Source organism: Lactuca virosa, chromosome 4 (assembly GCF_052849685.1).
Source record: "Lactuca virosa cultivar CGN04683 chromosome 4, Lactuca_virosa_CGN04683_v6, whole genome shotgun sequence".
In the NCBI taxonomy this organism is placed as follows: domain Eukaryota; kingdom Viridiplantae; phylum Streptophyta; class Magnoliopsida; order Asterales; family Asteraceae; genus Lactuca; species Lactuca virosa.
The window spans coordinates 17422157-17442249 of NC_136429.1; the positions used below are offsets into that span (position 1 = coordinate 17422157).

Sequence of the window (20093 nt, forward strand, 5' to 3'; positions counted from 1 at the left end):
TCCAAACTCTCATAATTTGTGGATTTGGATTTGGAGCTTTGATGATTTTTCTATAAATTTTCTAAGAACAGTAACAGAAACTGTATTCAACGAAAAGTTGCTGTCAATTTCATTTCACCTTGTAACATGTTGAGCAAGGTGTATATCTTTATGTGATTATATGTTATTGCAATATATGACATTTTATCTTAAGATTTAGACACACATCAGTTTACAAATGGATTTGGACATATAAAATATAAAGAATAACAAGTGATTATAATCAAAGTACAACCGATACATTCAAACATTTAATAAACTATTTTGAATATTGTTTGCATACATTACTACGTACTACCCTTGGTTGATAAACTATAATAGGTATAGTTTATGATACATTACATAACACATACATTTAAAAAGGGTACATTTATACAAAGGATATTTTCATTAAGCAAGGTACGGCCATACGGTACCAAGTTTTCATAACACGTAATTCCGTTAATGACTTTGTGAGGCATTTACTTCAAATTACTATTAAGTCCTGTATTGTAACCAGAGTCTCCTTGAGGGAGAGCGTGATAGTTGTGTATATATCTATATTGGGTTTGACAAACCCATACCTAAACTGCATGCAACAGTTAGACCGATAGGTCTGGGGTGACAAATGTCATAACATTTCCGACGCCCGAAGAACGTCGTTTTAGGCAACCTTGGTCATAGCATGGTTATAATAAACTCACACAAAGTATTAATAAATATTGGAATTTACGGGAACTTCATTAAAATTAAACGAGTTTATGTCGATTTAAACTTACATTATTTATTATAAGTAAGAAAAGTTACTTATACATTTCGGTCTTTGAATTTAAGACTACATATACATTTTAAGGAAAATACTGGATTTTCTAAAACAAATACTACTTTTACAAACGAAAGGCTTTTAATAATACCAAACAAAAGCTTATGAACTCACCAACCTTTGTGTTGACACTCTTTCAAAACAACTTGTATTCTAAGGAAATCATTAAACAGGTAACCAAGTGCTTTTGAGGATGGGGCGCTAAGGCGTCTACTATTTCATATTTTGTCAACATATTGTAATTGATTCGTAAACATGTAATTCATACAATGATGTAACTTTTTCAATTATATATATGTTGGTTGTGTTTGCTTCAATTACTATTACAATTGTTGTTATGATACTATACATGAAGTCCTCCACCCCTGGACGTTTCCGCCATCCTTGGTTTGGGGGTGTGACAAAGGACTAAGGACTGGTTTCTTATCCTCGGTGGGAGTGATGACTTGAGAGTGCGAGGGTATAGTGACACAAGTTTTCAGACCGACCGAGATAATTTCCGCTCTCAGTCGGGCTGGGTCTTTACCCTGAATGGAGGAGCTGTGACATGGAAAAGTTCCAAGCAGGAGACCATAACTGATTCAACGTGCGAATGAAAGTACATAGCAGCGAGCGAAGCGTCGAAGGAGGCAATATGGATAAAGAACTTCATTGGAGACATTGGAGTTGTACCTGCCATAAAGGAGCCTATGGAGATTTTATGTGATAACGAAGGTGCGGTTGCCTTAAGCAAGGAACCGAGGGATCATGGCAGATCCATACATATCGACAGGAAATATCACTTTATTAGACATCGGGTAGAAGAGGGACTCCTCGTAGTGAAGAGGGTATCGTCACAGGATAACCCAGCAGATCCCCTTACGAAGGGACTGAGTAGGGTTAAGCAATTGCAGCGTGCTAGGAGTATTGGGCTGAAGGACGATATTGGTTTTAGTGATTAGATAGCTTTTAAAAACTTGTAATAGATAAATTGTAATTAACATTTGATGATTAAATAAATGAATATTATTTATAAGTAATGTTACTGTCTTGTGTTAATTATTTACTATTGTTTCGCTTTGCATGTTTTGACTTCCTAAATAATAAGATTATTTAAACTATCCACAATCGATCATACGTTGGAAGTAAGTATGAAAGAAGACTGTCATGAATTGTCTTGTAGATTGTCTAAGCATTTAGACATAGCAAAAGTTTGCTGCAACGTTCATGAGTGCTTCTGAAATAAGATTTGAGTATTAGATTAAACTCGCGCTCACATGAATCACTTCATGGAATTAATCATGAGTGATTGTGAGACGATAATATCATATAGTCTTTAAACCTAGATATATGAGTTGTTGTTTACGGGTTGGTTGTGCATTGATAATGCGTAAACGAATCAGTAACTTGATGTTATAAAACGTATTGTTGTGTACGATTTGATGAGTAAATAGTACAAGAATATAAGTCGAAGTTTATATGTTCCATTTATCCTACGAGGTTAAAAGCGATATCTTGGGCCCCTCGATGGTTTGTTTTGACTTATGTTTCGGGCCCGGTCAGCACTAAGTTGATGTGTTCAATTAAGTTCTATGTCAGACGAATCAGAAATCGGGAAACAAACTGCTGGACAATAAGTATGACTATGTTCCATGTATTTGTCCACATGATATCTTGAGAATGGAGGACTATATGATCCCTTATCTATAGGATGTGTTAGATATCGACAACGGCTTTTGAGAGCTATAATTGCTAATTAGATTTTGAAGTCGTACTTGCATTTATAGTTATTAGACTTATCCAAGTGGGAGACTATTGGATTAGGTGTCTAAGCCCATAACTATATTTGGTATGTACTTGACCCGATAGTAGCATGGTCCTTTTGGGTTGCCTTCACCAAAGCAACTTGACTGGATGAATTATGGAGAAAAAGGTTAATTGTGATTTATTAATATATTATGTGAATAATATATTAAAAGAGAAATCATATTATTTAATTGATATTGGTCAAGAATTAATTTAGAATTAATTTTGTGGTCAAAAGAGATTAATTGAATTAAGGGGACTGATATTGTAGTTATGTGATAACCTATAAGGATTTCGTCCATGATAAGGATTCTGGAAGGATCTTATAGGCTGCTTAGAGCCTAAGCAACCAGATTAGGTCTTTGACTGAAACCCTAATTCTTCAGCTATATAAGGAACCCCTTGGCATCACATTTGCAGCTACTAGAAACCCTAGAAGGATCTTAGAGTCGATTTTGAGCCTCCTCATCTCTCTCATATTCTCCAACTTGCTTTTGGTGTTTGTGATCGATTAGAAGTATTACACTTGTGATACTAAAGCTCTCAAAGGTTGAAGGTCTTCAAGCTACAAAGAAATGTATCATTCTAACTTGTTTATTAGGTCAATTTCGAAATAAGCATGCTAGATTAGGGTTTACAAGCTTTGGATAATTATTGCATGTACAATTAGAAAAACTAGATCCAAAGCTTTAGGGTTTGCATGTGCACCATAGGATTGTTGTTATGCTCAAAACCCATCATTTACCATTGAGAAGTTGAAGCTTTGCATATCTCTAACTGACCTTTCAAAAGTTTGAAGAAAAGGGCTTGACATAGAGAGAGAGAGGGAGTACTTTGAGGAACGGTGAAATTTGAATGACAGATGAAGTTGTTCAAGCCTTCAAGTGGGAGATTGTTGGGGTATGAAGTCTTGTGCAATATGGAGCACTTATATCACAATGGAGCACTTGGGGTTCATGGAGCATGTAACAAAGGAACGGATCATCTGAGAAAGGAATGAATCGTCTGACAAAGTAATGGATCAAGTGCCAAAGGAACGGATCGTATAGAAGGGGGTTTGGAGCACTTGGAAGAGGTTTGGAGCACTTGGAAGAGGTTTGGAGCACTTGGGAGTGATATGGAGCAACAAGGGGACCTTGTTGCGCCATATGCTAAAGACTTGGGCCAAGAAGGATGTTGTTGCGCCAAGGGCACTCCTTCTTGTGCCAAGATACTTCCTCTTGCGCCATAGGGTATCCCTCTTGCGCCATGGGGTACTCCTGTTGCGCCATGGAGTATGCTGTTGTGCCAAGCATGGCCTTGTTGCATCATGGATGTTATTGTTACTCCAAGATGGTGATGTTGCTCCAACCTAGATGCTCTTGTGACACACTTGATGCCTCTTGCGCCATCCATATTCCTTTTGTGCCATGATGGCACAAGATGGACCATCTTGGTCCTTGATGAGCCAAGTATGCTATGAATCCTCTATGATGCTCAAGATGGAAGAATGTTCCAGAAGTTGCTGCATGGCGGAATATAATTGGTTTTCACCATTCATGGGCCAATGGGCTTGGCCCTTTAGGGTTTTAGGTATTATCCCTCAAGTATAAATAGGCTCATACCCCCATCATTGTAAATTTCCAGATTTCTGTGAGAGCTCAAAGTGAGATACAATTTTGAGTGCTTGTAATTGTTCCAGAAAGTTAATAAAATATCATCTCTCTCTCTCTCTCTCTCTCGTTCGGTCATGGACGTAAGTCACCTTGACCGAACCACGTTAAATATCGTATTCTTTTGATTTACGTTTTTCAGAAGTTTTTTGAGTCTATCGAAGTTTGTGTTTTGATATTTGCCTGAAGTGCTTAACTTGTTTTGTTGTTACCCACCACCATCTGGATCAACATACTTCCCAAATATTCCAATGTATGTTTAAACTTTAAAGCATCCATTCTTTACATGTATTGCTAATGACAGGAAAAGACCTCGACAACAGACACAACTTCAGTGACTACAGACAAAATGAGGGTATCTGATGCTAACATGAAGAGAATGCTGGAGAAGGGCATTTTCAAGAGTGGACTTTCTGTTGGGTCTGGAACGAAACAGGACAATGTGGTCATTCTAAAAAAAACTACCTAGTTTTGTCATATTTGCATATTGGTTTTGTTTTTATTAATATCATACTTTAATGAATAATATGTTGTTAACCATCTTCATTCTGTTTTTATATTTCATAGATTGAACTGATAAATTCCATGGACTCACAATTCAAGCTGACGACACCATTATGACCAGACCCTACATGTACTAATTAGTGTTGCGCGGTGATTGATTGTGAGCATCTGGAAGTTAGATTTTTTTCTTAAGAGTAAAAGTTAGTCGTGAATGGAAGATGGTAAGGTTGTAACATCCCGATTCCAGGAATGAGATTTTCGGGATTTTCAGGCAAATAAGAAAGCCTACTCGACGAGTTGGAGGCCCTAACTCGTCGTGTAAAGATTAGTTATCCCGCGTGAATTTCAGGAATCACTCGACGAGTTGGAGGACCTAACTCGACGAGTAGGAGCTGCAAAGTGAAAACCCTAATTTTTAGGGTTTGCACCATATTTAAAGACCCTTAACTTCTCTCTTCAACCTCCCTTGCCATATTCACGACCAGAAAAGAACCCTAAGCGATCTAGCCTCCATTTTTTAGTGTGTGAGGTTAAAAGAGAGTGAGTTTGGAGCATTCTTGAAGAGTCAAGAGCTTGGAACAAGGAAGAGCTTATATATCCGACCTTTCCATTGTTGTGACAGCAAGATTGAGGTATAAAGCTACCACCTTGACATTTCATTGATTAGATCTTCCCTTGTGAAAGAAAATGGTCATTTCTAGGGAAAAATGGAGTCACTTTTGGGTTTGAGCTTGTCATAAGGACATGATTTCAGATCTGGACTCCTCTAGCCCCCCATAGCCATAAAGTTCCCGACTTTAGCAAGCTTTGTCCCTTCTTCATGCCTTAAACCTCTTAGTAAGCTTGGATTTAGACTTTTAAGCCTCTTAAGGCCTTGCATGCACGTAAAGTTGGCAAATTTACGTGGTAAATCCACCATACAGTTTCGATCTACAATTTGGAGTTTTGGGGTAGCTTAAAACCGTCTGAATGAGAAATGGACTTAAGGGACTCAACGAGTCGCATGGCCGACTCGACGAGTCGGTTGAAGATTGCCTGTATTGGTTCTGCATGAACTTGACGAGTCAGTAAGAAGACTCGACGAGTTAGTTAGGGCTTTCCCGACATTTGGATACACATGGACTCGACAAGTTGGTTGGAAACTCGGCGAGTCAACTAGGGGTTTCACGATTTCTCGAGTTCGGGAAGGACTCGACGAGTCAGTGAGCTGCACTCGACGAGTTGGGTTAACATGGACTGTTGACCTTGACCGTTGACTTTGACTTTGACCAAGGGTTGACCAGTTTGACTTCTGGGGGTATTTTAGTAAATTAAGAATTTATGGAAGTGGTTCTATGTTGAATATAGGTGGTGGAGTCTGTGGCTGTGATTAGAGAGCTTGATCTTATCACTACAGTTCGACATTTGTGAGGTGAGTTATCCTCACTATACCCACGGGTCTAAGGCACCAAGGTCGACCCTTTTGATTGTGATCCGGATTTGTTACTGTTGTGATATGTTAGATCGGTATCCTGGTAGATAGGATGGTTATATGCTATTATGATCTGTTAGATCGGTATCCTTGTAGATAAGATATTGCTATACCTAGTGACCTGTAGTTGGGTCTGACTGTCGGTATATTGTTAGGTGATTACCTGTTATATGTGCACATGCTTGATTGGTAGTTGAGGGTATTCCATCCCGAGGATGATTGGACCCTAGTATGTTGTCTCTATAGATTTTTCTATGATTATCTGATATAGGTGCACATGTTTCATAGTATGTGGGCACTCCAACCCGATGGTTGTGGGCCGAGAGTATTCCATCCCGAGGATGATTGGACTCATAGTATGTGGGCATTCCAACCCGATGGTTGTGGGCCGAGAGTATTCCATCCCGAAGATGATTGGACTCATAGTATGTGGGCATTCCAACCCGATGGTTGTGGGCCGAGAGTATTCCATCCCGAGGATGATTGGACTCATAGTATGTGGGCATTCCAACCCGATGGTTGTGGGCCGAGAGTATTCCATCCCGAGGATGATTGGACTCATAGTATGTGGGCATTCCAACCCGGTGGTTGTGGGCCGAGAGCATTCCATCCCGAGGATGGTTGGGCTCGTAGTATGTTGGCATTCCAACCCGATGGTTGAGGGCCTGGGATATTCCAACCCGATGGTTGATTGGACCCATAGTATGTTGTTTGTTATTGTATGTGTATTGTGTGTATGGGTATTTTGGTGGTAACTCATTAAGCCTTCGAGCTCACATTTATCGATTATTGTTTCAGGTACTTCGGATAATTGCGGGAAGGCAGAGGCGTGACCGTACACTTCCTTGATTTATGATTATGATTCTGGGAAAACTCTGATGACTAAACTATTTTGAAAACACTTTGTAATAATTAATGGTTCTTGAATGATTTAAAAAGTTTTAAATTGGCTTGATTTTAAGGGTGTTACAAAGGTTCTTTTTCCAGATCTGCTTCACTTTTCATCATTGTTCATTAAAGTAGGATGCTATTAAACGAATAAGTTTATGACAAAACTAAAGTAGGATACTATTAATGTATGGATATGAGGTGTTTGATCCAAGAATATAGCTAATTTTTGCAGAGTTTGTTCCCGAAAGCATTTGTTGCAATATAGTTTCGTGTTTTGAAGTTCCATAATTTTTTTGGTCACAATGTTGTCTAAGTTGATAGCCATCTGTTGCATTTTTAAAATAACCATTTTGCCTATAGACCAAAACTAAAAAATAGTACACCAAATTTATAATTCTTTATAATTTTCAAATTAAGGTGTACTACATTTTAAATGTGCATATGAATTTTTATTAATTTATACAATATTTAGAGGCCACCTAATGAATTTTGGATGTATTTTTGTCGTGAGGAAGACATGCGATCAAGAGAGATTTTTTTAGAAGCCCTTTATCAAATGCATTATAACAATAACAAACTTACGTTAAAAATCACAACTTTTATTTATTATTTTTTAAAAAGTAAAATGAAACGTAAAAATTCATTTTTCTGGTTGTTGTTAGTCTGTTAAATAACATAGTCAAGTTGTCCCTTGGCCCTTGGTTGTTGGCTGGTTATCGGAATTTTTTTTAGTTTGCCCCTTAAAATTTGAATTAAATAATTGGTTCAAGTTTGAGTTTTGACAAAGCACAACTTTGGAATTAGTGTTGAATAGTTTCAGATATTCCAATAGATTATCTAAAAAAATTGGTAAAACGTAAAAGTTTCGAATTAATACATAACAATATAACTTTTATTTTAAACGAAAATAACAACATATTTATAAGGTTTATTTTTTTATAACCATATCACTTAAGTTGAAGTTCAAATTATTGTATTATCTACATCTTGCCATTATATTATCCAAATATTGTCATGGTGGATTGTTTCTATTAAAGACAATCTCCACTGTTAAGACATCTTTAATTTTTGCTATTTGAAATTAGTATTTTTAAATTATTTCAAGTTTTTATGTTAATTTGAAGTATAGTATGAGTATCATATTATGTGAATTGTAAAACAACATAAATGCAGTCATATTTGTGGAAGTCTCGAAAATGGAAAAGTATTTCTTTTTATATTGGAGAACATCTATGTTTTAGTTTAATAAATAAGGAAATGTATAATTTATAATCCATGATTCTTACGATACATGCGTGATTTGTATATGAATGAAATGGACATGTCATATAATTTTGTTTATAAAATTTAACATATTCCAATAAAAAAAACATTAACATGACTTGCAACAATATAAGAAAAAATATTATAATCATTGATGTTCTAACTATATAATATAATTTTAAAACATGTAATGCAATTAATATTTAACGTGAACGATTTATCACTTGGTTTATGAAAACCTTTTGGGCTGAAACTATTCATCATAATAAGACTAATCGTAACTATTGTTGCTACTGAAAACAAAATTGTTCGTACCCTATAGAAAGAAAACCAATTGTGGCTTAAAAAGGTTATGTGAGTCAAACATCATCGACTAGAATATTATTTATGACAATTTTATGGTTTTTATAATAGTGTAACTTTTTGGATAAAATAATTTAAAATAATCATCTAAAAAAGACAGGACACTCTTACTTTAATATATCTTTCGAATCGACACAAATCAAACATTTTTTTTTATACAATGATGGTTATTACTATAATTTTTGCAAGATTTTTTATGTAGATATGTAATCATGTTTTATTCTATGATCAAAATATGCAAAAAAAAAGACGGTGAGTGATGTGCATGTTTGATTCTATAGTGTTATATCCACAATCTATTCTCTCAAAAAGTTGGGAGTCATACTATTTAGGCTGTGTTTGGCGCGCCACAGCTAGCTTATTTTTCAAGATTTTTTAAGTTGTCATGTTTGGTAAGCTAAAAATTAGCTTATAAGCTAGCTTTTTTAAAAGCTACTCAGACTAGTTTTTTAGGAGTTTTTTAATATTTTACGAATATACCCCTTAATTAATTATAAAAACACATTCTTTTAAATGTCATTTTATGTCATTTCATATTTTTCAGCTAACTTTTCAGCTAGTTTTATCAAACGTTATTTTTTATCAGCTATCAAATAGTTTTTTATTTAACAGCTAGTTTTTCAGCTACAGCTAACTTTCAGCTAGTATGCCAAACATAGCCTTGTCAGTCATAACATATTTTTATTTTAATCCAAAACAAAATGCCGAAATAATTTACTTTTAATCCAAAACAACATGCCGAAATAAAACTAATTGCCTCTTAGAAACTATTCATTTAACTATACTATTCATCGCTAAATCTTCTAATCACCAAAAAGAATTAATAACCGTCCAAAATAACTCGCCGCTGCTTTACGCGAGTACATCACTATCATTTCTAATAAATGAAAGTTTTTTTTGCCACTTGTCACACTCTCATTCAATTTGCCAAATGTCATTTTGTAGTTATTTAAAAGTAATTTTTTTTCCACATGTTATTTTATGAGTTTTTCTATTTTATTAAGAGGTTTCTTAAAAAAACAACTCTCATGACTTAAAAAACCCCCCTCGTCATGTCTACCGAATCAACTTTTTATTTTTTATGGTTTTTTTCTTTTATGATTATTTTTGTTGCAATTTAGTTTATAATAATAATAATTATTTTTTGTTAAATCAATTATATAAATTATTTAACTAAACATATTATATAGTTTATTTTATTTTTTATTTATACATTTCTGATTTTTTTTCCGATTAAATTAGATATCTTTCCAATTTTTTTTTTGTTTTCAATTTTTTCTTAAATATTTTTGTAAATAGCTCCCTCTTTATGAAAAAAAATATCTTATTTTTTTTCCTTTTGATTGTTTTAGAATTGATTAATTAAAAGTCTTGCTCGTTTATCCGAAACCCGCTTTTAAAAAATTTCATCATCGAAATCTGAAACTTTCTTTACAGCTTAGGTTATTTAATTTGAAAACGGTTATATACTAATTCGAAACATGAAAAAACATAAGTTATTTAATCCGAAAACAATTGTTGGCTAATCTGAAACAAGTTTCGAGTTATGCATAGGCATAGGCTAATCGGAATCCGTAAACGGTTACACTTCAAAAACTAGTTCGGATGTAGTGTTGTTTTTTTATGATGTTTTGTTTGTTTATAATATCTAACTAGAAAAGATTCCCCGGCGTTGCCGGGGTCGGAAGGTATTGCTTTGTCAAGTAAAGTAGCAAGTTTGTTGCTTTTTGTCCGTTAATGTGAGGGTAGTTTGGTCTTTTCAGATAGTATGGACTGAATTTGTCACCATGGGTAAACCATATGTACCATTTACGTAATTTTGGCGGCGGTGGTGGTGGTGATGGCAGATGGTGGGTGAGTTTATAGTATTGATAAAACCAAAAAGAGAATGTTAAATCTGGTAAACCACAGGGACCAATCGTGTAATTTTGTCTAACAATAATAATAATGATGAGGGACCATTTCTGCCAGAAGACTAAATACTAATAATATGTAATAAAAGACGAGGGTTATGAAAAATTCAAACCAAAGTAAAAGGGTTGTTTGTGAACAAAAGCATAAAGATGAAGGGTCAATGTTGTAAGTTGGAGGACCAAAATTGACAAAAAAAAATGTGTTAAAATCTTTCATAACTTTTATATATATATATATATATATATATATATATATATATATATATGTAAATTAATATTTTTTTTACGTAACACTATAATATATCGTTATGCAAAAATTCCATAGTAATCTATGATCCAAACTAGATAATTTTTCCACTTTTTTACACACATCCAAACAAAATCAAATCATTTCATTTTTTAAAACTACAAGTATATATATTATTAAATTTAAATATTTTTTATAACATTTTGTTGACTCAACATAGCACAAGAAAATAAAATAAAATTATAACACTAAAAAATCTCAAACAGTAACAAAGTTTGATTTACAAAAAATGTTTGCTTTAGACTTTAAAATTTAAAATTTATTTTTATAATAACATAAAATATAAATAAAAAAATTATAATTATATTAGTCATAAAATTTAATAATTCAACCAATATAATAAAAAATATTTTGGGTAAAAAATATTATTTATAACTAATATATATATATATATATATATATATATATATATATATATATATTAGAAAAAACATCATAAATGGTCCATGTGGTTTCCCAAAATCTGAAGTTTAGTCCCCGTGGTTTAAAAACGTCATAGATGGTCCCTGTGCTTTCAAAACTTTTGACGATTGGTCCTTATTGCTAACTCCGTTAAGTTTGTCCGTTAACTAAAGGACATTTTCGTCTTTTCACGATCACAGGGACCATTTATGATGTTTTCACTTATTTAAAAAAAATGAAAAAATGAAATAAGATGCAAAGGGGGTCCCACCCTCTCTCTCTCTCTCAACTCCTCTCTTCCTCTCGTTCTTATATCACCAACCACCATCATCGTGTTTCTCACTATTTTGCTGTTGATCGGAGCTAGCCAAACACCGTGTGCTGCTGTTACTGCTTGTGTGGCTCCATCTGACCAACTCCCTCCGACCACCTGTCACCGTTCACCGCCACTCCCTTTGAGTTCACGTTGGCATAAAACAAATGAGCAAGGCAGTGGAACTACAATTGCACGCCGCCACCACCCGCTGCCACAGTGAGGACTCCGATTCACCAAAACTAATAGACCCAACAATCTATCTTCACCTCCACCTCCTAATTTGACCACCGCCTGTATGGTTGTATCTATCTCACCAAAGTTTTTAAATCAAGAACCAGGGCATGCATCTTTTCTCTGTGAAGAATTAAGACCATCATCTCTATTGAAATCATTCTCTCTTCTCCTATACCGTTTCATTGTCAATCATCAAAACACCACCATAATCCTTTTCAATATGCAATTGGAGAACATAAGGAAGAAGGGGTGGTGATTTGAATCTGTACAGATGAGAAGAAAGGCGCACAGGAAAAAAAGGCATCTCAGTCTTGATCTTCGAAGGTTAAGGGTGGGTCTAGTTTTCTTGAGGTGTACTTGGTGCTCGATTCACACGAGTTTAAAAATGACAGAGACATCTCTCTTTCTCTCTTGTTCTTCATATACTGCAAAAGTTATCATGTTTATCAATTTTTAGTTCACTGAAATATGCACACAAAGTGTTTGTTAAAATGCCAAGGAGAGTTTTTAGTTGTTACGATCCATATTTGCCTTAAACCCTTTTTTGTTATTATGTGAAAGTGCTTGGCTAGCTCCGATCAACAGCAAAGAGTAAGAAACACGGTGGTGGTGGTTGGTGATATCAGAACGAGAGGAAAAGAGGGCTTGAGAGAGAGAGAGAGAGAGAGAGGGTGGGACCCCCTTTGCATCTTATTTCATTATTTCATTTTTTTTTAAAATAAGTGAAAACCTCATAAATAGTCCCTCTGATCTTGAAAAGACGAAAATGTCTTTTAGTTAACGGACAAACTTAACAGAGTTAGCAATAAGGACCAATCGTCAAAAGTTTTGAAAGCACAGGGACCATCTATGACGTTTTTAAACCACGAGGACTAAACTTCAAATTTTGGGAAACCACATGGACCATTTATGATGTTTTTTCTATATATATTAAGAAAACAAATTTATTAATACTAAAATAATAAGTTATAAATAAAATATATTTAATTATGATTGACAACTAAAATTGATTTGACTAATTATTAGATTTAATTTTTTCACAAAAAACAATATAATTAAAACCCCAAAGCGGGTTTTTTAGCACCACCTTAAATTTAACTTTTAGTTTTAAAATTCCTAAAATTAAATCTTATTAGTTTCTTTTTTTTATTTAAATTTTAAAAATAAAATATATTTTTATTATAATAATTTATTATTTTTTTTATTTTATTATAAATTTAAAGTTGTCAAATATTTAAACATTTATATTTATTTATTTTTTTAAAATTAATTCATTTAATATATGAGTCTCAGAAATAATTATATATATATAATATAAAGAAATATGTATGTTGGGTATTTAACGAGGTAAAAAAATGAAGTCACTATTTGTTTACTCTGGTTAAAAAAGTGGAGATCAAAGAAGTTCTCTGAAAAAATTGAATTATCGATTGTCTCTCTCACGGAATCCGGCGCATAGCTCCAATCTTCCGGCGGCGGTTGTGATTGCCGGCGAGCAACACATTCATCCGCAAACGACCTCTCTTTATCCTTGTCCAGGTAACACGTTTTATCATTTTACCTGTTTTGATTTTTTAGTACGTTAAATTCAAACCACCGGTCTATCATGGCTTGAATGAAGTCGCTATCGATGATTATTTTGGGGCAAGAAAGTATTTATTCATTCGAGGAAGTAATATCCGCCATAGATGAACTTGAAAAAGCTTTGTGAAAAAAATAGGGTTTTCAAAAACAAACCCAGTTGCGTTGTTTGTATTAATTTTCGGTATCTATTCTCCTTTGTATAGAATATTAATAAAAAATTTCAAACAAATACTCTGTTTCTACAACACATCAGTATCAGTTTGCTCATGTAGTATCATCTCCTTTGGCGTTTTCCTACATACTCCATTTTCAACATTTTAATCTAATATTTTGTAGTATCAAAACCTAGGATTCGGGGCCTAGAAGTCTGCAAATGGCCACTCGTCACCAGCCTTCTTTCTTGAAGATCTTGCAGGACCCATCCGCTGCCTCTCACATAGTACTCATCTTCTTCTCGCAGTACTCGAGTTAATTTCTGTTTTTTCTGTTCTGTTGATTCCATTCATGAAATCGTGGTATTTTGCAGGCACTACCACCAGATTTTGTCCGTGATCACATGGAGAACAAGATCCCTGAGAGCTCGATAATCCGATCTGTAACTGGAGAGCATTCATGGAATGTGAAGATCAAAAACATTGATGGAATCCACTGTTTTGCAGATGGATGGAACAATGTAGTTGCAGATAGCCAGTTGGGTTTATGGGATTTTCTTGTATTTTCGCTAGTTGATGAATCCACCTTCACACTTACAAGTTTCGGTCCCAATGGGTGTGAAAAATTTTTGCCCTCAGAAATCCCTGAAAAGAATGGTAAAGAACAAGAAGAAATAGAAGAAGTAGAGGAGGAGGAAGAAGAAGAAGAAGAAGAAGAAGAAGAAGAAGATAATAATGGTGCTGGTGATCATGGTGTTGGTAGTGATGGCGATGAAGAAGATGATGAAGATGGCTGTGGTGAGATCCGCGGGGATGATGATGGTGTTGGAGATCCTTTCGTTAAGATGATTATATCTCAAGGCCACAAATGTTGTATGGTAAGATTCGTTGTGCTATAACTAACATAATTTCTTCTTAATCTTTCAGATTTATGCGTTCTAAAAAGAGATGTAACTTTTGTTTGCATATATCAGCGGGTCCCGTCGGAATTTGTGCGGTTGGCCGGAATCGATGTGGGAAGAAGCATAACCATGAGGAATCCTGCCGGAAAAGAGTGGCAGATGAGTTTTCGTTCAGAGAGCAAGGTGTGTACAAGGTACTATTTGTCTTCAGTTTGGAGTGATTTCTGGCGACTGAATAACTTATCAGAAGGAGATGAATGCGTCTTCAAGTTCCTGAAAAACGAAGACAAATTACTTATAGAAACCATCACCAAGAAACACCCAGCCGGAAAAGTTCAGGCAGCTGAGGTGGTGGCGAAGAAAAAGGTGCAAGCCCGTAAAGTTCCGGCGACTGTGGTTTTGACGAGACCGGTAGGGCGGCCGCCGCGTGTGGAGGTGGAGAAGAAGAAGGTACGGGCCAAGAAGCCAGCTGGAAAAGTTCAGGCGGATGAGGTTAGGGAACCGGTAGGACGGACGCCGCGTGCGGAGGTGGTATGGAAAGAGGTGGGGAAGAGATCAGTTGGAAGACCACGTAAGAGGAAGAGGAAGAGTACAGCTGGCCTCTGATGTTACGTTTACATTTTTAGAAGTTTTAGTGGGCTAACTTTAATTGTTGCGTATATGTAAAATGTTTCGCTTTATGTGAAACATTACATTAAAATATAGTCATTGACGCAGTTTAACAGTTAGACTTAAATGGTATGTAATCAGGAAAATGACTTGTCTAGCTAATTATTTTTTCGTTATATATATATATATATATATATATATATATATATATATATATATATATATATATAGGGGACAGTTCAAATAAAAACAGTAAATAGTGTAAGAACGTAAAAACACTTTTTTATGTTATTATTCTGCAATGAATTTGTATCGACAATTTTATGTCTCATTATTCAGCAAAGAATAAATGAATAGTCAAAGGTTAAAATTAAAATTAGAATTTACTACAAAAATACACGTACATAAGCTTATAATAGAATAATAACATTGTAATGAATATATATGACTAATCGAAAGTTAATATTTATATTAGAATTACTTCAACAATACACATATACAAAATTCATATATATATATATATATATATATATATATATATATATATAGGGTTGAGATCGGTTGAGAACTCAAAGTTTCCCGAGAACCCGAGAACTAAAAGTGGAGCGTTGGATCAAAAGTAATTCGTTAAGGACATGATCGTCATCTTCCCTATCTCATTTAGTGTTTTAATTTTTTTGTGTTATTTAATATATTAATATAAATGTCTAAAAATTAACAAAGTAACTAAAAATTTTGGATTTATTTTTTTTAAAAAAAATAATTTTCGATTTTTTTTAAAAAATGAAGATTTTTTAATTTTTTTCAAAAAACATGAATTTTTCAAAAAAAATTAAAAAAAATATTTTTTTGAAAAACTGCATCTTTTTTCAAAAACAACTGCATTTTTTCTAGAAAAAAATTATATTTTTTTTTCAAAAAACTGCATTTTTTTCAAAAAAAAAAAAAATTGCGACTTTTATAAAAAAGTGCAATTTTTTTCAAAACTGCATTTTTTTAACAAAAAAATCAACGTTTTAGGTGCATATATGCATATTTTTTCAAATGCATATATGCATATTTCTTATACTATAATATTCGTAAGTAAATTATAAAAAATCTCATTTTTATTAATCAATCTATAAACATAATACAAGTATTTTATTCGATACAAAATAAAATATAAAAAAACTACAAATATTCACGGTGTTATCATTTCTTCATATCAAGATTTCCATATTTTCTTCAATTTATCACTTTTCACCTGTTTAATATTTTCAACAAATTCTTCAAAACCTACAAGAAAGTTTTAAAAAAAATTGATTAATGCAAGAACACTCAGAAAAATGCACAAGTATATATCATGTAAGATTCACATGTGATTATATCATGTAAGATTCAAATGTGATTATATAATGTGATATTCACATGTGATTGTATCTTTTAAGATTCAAATGTGAAATTCACAAGAAAATTAAAAAAAATAATTAACAAAGACCACTCACACAAAATGTATGTGTGCATATTGACGTAATTCATATGTGATTCACTAGTGATTTACATGTGAATCACATGTAATTCATATATTATTCACTTGTGATTTACATGTGAATCACATGTAACTGATATGTGATTCACTTGTGATTTACATGTGAATTACATGTGATTAATATGTGAATTACATGTAATTTATATGTGAATCATATATGCATTACATGTGATTTACATGTGAATCACATGTAATTCATATGTGAATTAGATATTATATACATGTAAATCACATGTAATTCATATGTGATTCACTAGTGATTTATATGTGAATCACATGTGATTTACATGTGAATCACATGTAATTCATATGTGAATTAGATATTATATACATGTAAATCACATGTAATTCATATGTGATTCACTAGTGATTTACATGTGAATCACATGTAATTCATATGTGATTCACTTGTGATTTACATGTGAATCACAAGTGAATCATATGTGAATTACATGTAATTCATATGTGAATTACATGTAATTCATATGTGAATTACATGTAATTCATATGTGAATTACATGTGAATGACATGTAATTCATATGTGAATCACTTGTGATTTACATGTGAATCACACGTAATTCATATGTGAATTACATGTGATTTATATGAATCATGTGTGAATTACATGTGAATCACATGTAATTCTTATGTGATTTACATGTAATTCATAATTACATGTGAATCATATGTAATTCATATGTGATTTACATGTGAATCACATGTAATTCACATATGAATTACATGTGCTTTACTTATAACCGTCACACCATTATTCAGACAAATACAAAAATTCAAGAAAATTCGAACATGAACCATTATCAATTATGATTGACCTGATAGAAGAGTTATTGGATGACACTTTGAATCATATCGACATGGAGATCCTTGTTCTTCTTCCAAGTCTTGTTCTTCCATTTTTACAGTTGAGTTCTCATGCATATATCATTTTATATTTCATTGCTTCCCGTGAATGCAATCTGTAAAACATGCTTCCTTCCATGCATCTCCAAATGCCTGTTATGTAACATACATGAAAATAAAAAGAATCCCCTTAATGACTTCATCAATACACTCAAGAAAGACTATATATATATATATATATATATATATATATATATATATATATATATATATATATATATATATATATTCACCTTTGAGTCATCAGAAAGTCCATCTCCAACAGCACCAAAGCTATCAACATTCATAAGAACCCTGACACCACGTTCATCACCTGACCATGATGGCAAGTCATAATCATCTTCTATTTTTAAACTTTTATCCTCAAGCATGTCCAAGGAGTAAGAAAAATTGCTTTCTGCATACTCACAAACCAACAATAGAGACAGAGAAAGAAAAGAAATAAATACAAGAGTGCTCATGATTTTGTTGTTGTTTGTTTAGATTAAATCATGTTTTGAGTCACCAAATAAGCCTCAAAACAATCTTTCAAAGTCCTTCTATGAGAATTGGTTGTGGAAGAAATCCAAGTTCCTATTTGTGCAACCTACTTTGTTTTCCACCAAATATTTTGTACCTTGATGAGTGGGTTGTGAGTGGGATTGATATTTTTATTGTTTGACATGCCACGTCTGTTAAGAGGCTAATTTTTACCCTTATGGGTGTTCTTAGTGATGGCTTAATCTGTTAAGTGGTCAAAAAGCCTTTGAAATCTAAAGCTGAAAAATTCAGCAAAAATTACAAATCTGTCCCTATATTGGAAAAATTATAGAAAAATCACTAGGAATCGAATTAATGATCCGTAAACTTTCAAAGTTTCCATTTTGAATCTAGTTTATCCATTAATTTTTTCATAACATGTTGTTGCTTCTAACTTAGGTGAAAATCACATTTTTCACCAGCTGGTCAGAATTTAGCTGCATTGATAGGCAGTTTTGTAAAAATCATATAAAATTGTAGAAACATCGTTTGGACCTTCAAAAGTACATTATGAAAAGATAAAAGTCTGAACTTCTGGAATATGAAATAAAAACGGAAGTTATACAGGTTTCAAGTGTGCTAAAACAGCTTTAAACAGTGGCTGTTTTGGGTCCAAAACTGAGAATTTTAATTGTTAGTTAATTTAGGTGTTTTGGCTCATGATTTATAAGTTGTGAATACTGTTTTTTGATGTATAGAAATTAAATGTAGACGTGATATTTTAATTTATATGTATTAATTAATTAATACATATAAATCAAATGGCTGAACCAATAAAGCCAATTGTATTCCAGATGTGTTTAAAAGATCTGAAGTGCAAGGAATCTAAACAAACAACAACAAAATCAATCTTACATTAAAACATTTCACAAGAAAAGTAGATGAAAATGAAAGACATTAAGACAACATGTATCACCTGATTAATGGTGCACCTCATGTACCTAGGGCTGCAATTTCCATGTATCACCTGATTAATGGTGCACCTCTTGCCATAACTATAAACAATTCCCAATTGTCCTTCTTAAACTAGAAGTAGTATACAATATATCCTTTGTATATATTCCACAATTCAATATGCTGGTTGTTTTCAACAATACTCTACTACAGACATATATGATATACTAGAAGAAAAGAAAACAAAATAGTCAAAGAGGTCAAACAGAAGTCAAAGTTGGAGTGAAAAGTCAACCGAAGTTGTTAGCATGTAGCTAATGGGTTAGTTACACAACAAAATAGTTACCAGTGTGACTGCATATTGTCACACCCCGAAACCGTGATGGCGGAATCATTCTGGGGCGGAGGACGTCATGTATAGCATCACAACCAATGTAAAATAGCAACCATAGCAACACAACCATCACAGTGTATACATATATGAAGATGTTTACATCAATTTGAAACTTGTTTGAATTACATCAGAGAGTATATATAAAATATAAACATCAGACACTTATTGCTCCAGCTTCTCAAAAATTCCAGCAGGTACCTGTCTACTGATTTCCTGAGAATACAAGCAGTTTGAAAATATCAGCATAAAGCTGGTGAGTTCATAAGCGGTAGTTTGTAATGAAAACTTGTTGATGAACTCGTAAAAAGTATTTTGTATAGAGTCAAGAAAATCCGATATTTTCTTTAAGTGAAAAATGTAGCGTTATCCGTTCCATATAAACCATGAATGTTCGTTACTGAAAACTGTAGAGATATGTGAAAATACTACTTCATGTGACTAGTTAAGGCTAATCATGAAGTATAAGTATATTGTATATGAAATCCTTGCATAAACGATTTTGGTTGAAACCCTGGCTCCAGCCTTTATACGTAGTGTGTTAGTTCTATTTAGTATAAATAAAACTGTTGAAGGGTGACAGGTTGTAAACTAAAGGGTGAATTATACATAATGTGAGACGTATAACCATACTTGATATGACTAGAGAC

General features: G+C 33.3%; 1 protein-coding gene across 2 annotated transcripts; it reads left to right on the forward strand.

Annotated features, from left to right (window-relative positions):
• The first annotated feature begins 13336 nt into the window (after window positions 1–13336).
• LOC145109644 (uncharacterized) lies at window positions 13337–15311 on the forward strand. 2 transcript variants are annotated; one of them, XM_079046842.1, is made up of 4 exons: window positions 13337–13481; window positions 13863–13965; window positions 14053–14556; window positions 14653–15311. In XM_079046842.1, exons 2-4 carry the CDS (start codon window positions 13900–13902, stop codon window positions 15184–15186), a joined length of 1104 nt encoding a protein of 367 aa, XP_078902968.1. In that variant the 5' UTR covers window positions 13337–13481; window positions 13863–13899; the 3' UTR covers window positions 15187–15311. The 2 variants fall into 2 exon arrangements, with proteins under 2 accessions (XP_078902968.1, XP_078902969.1); XM_079046843.1 differs by having other exon boundaries at window positions 13876–13965.
• The last annotated feature ends 4782 nt before the right edge of the window (window positions 15312–20093 follow it).

What these genes read in the sequence shown, in the direction of transcription:
- LOC145109644 (XM_079046842.1), top strand. Translation starts at nt 13,900, where the DNA reads ATGGCCACTCGTCACCAGCCTTCTTTCTTGAAGATCTTGCAGGACCCA. An exon ending in CATCCGCTGCCTCTCACATA is followed by an intron (nt 13,966 to 14,052) that starts GTACTCATCTTC and finishes GGTATTTTGCAG; the next exon opens with GCACTACCACCAGATTTTGT. An exon ending in AAGGCCACAAATGTTGTATG is followed by an intron (nt 14,557 to 14,652) that starts GTAAGATTCGTT and finishes TGCATATATCAG; the next exon opens with CGGGTCCCGTCGGAATTTGT.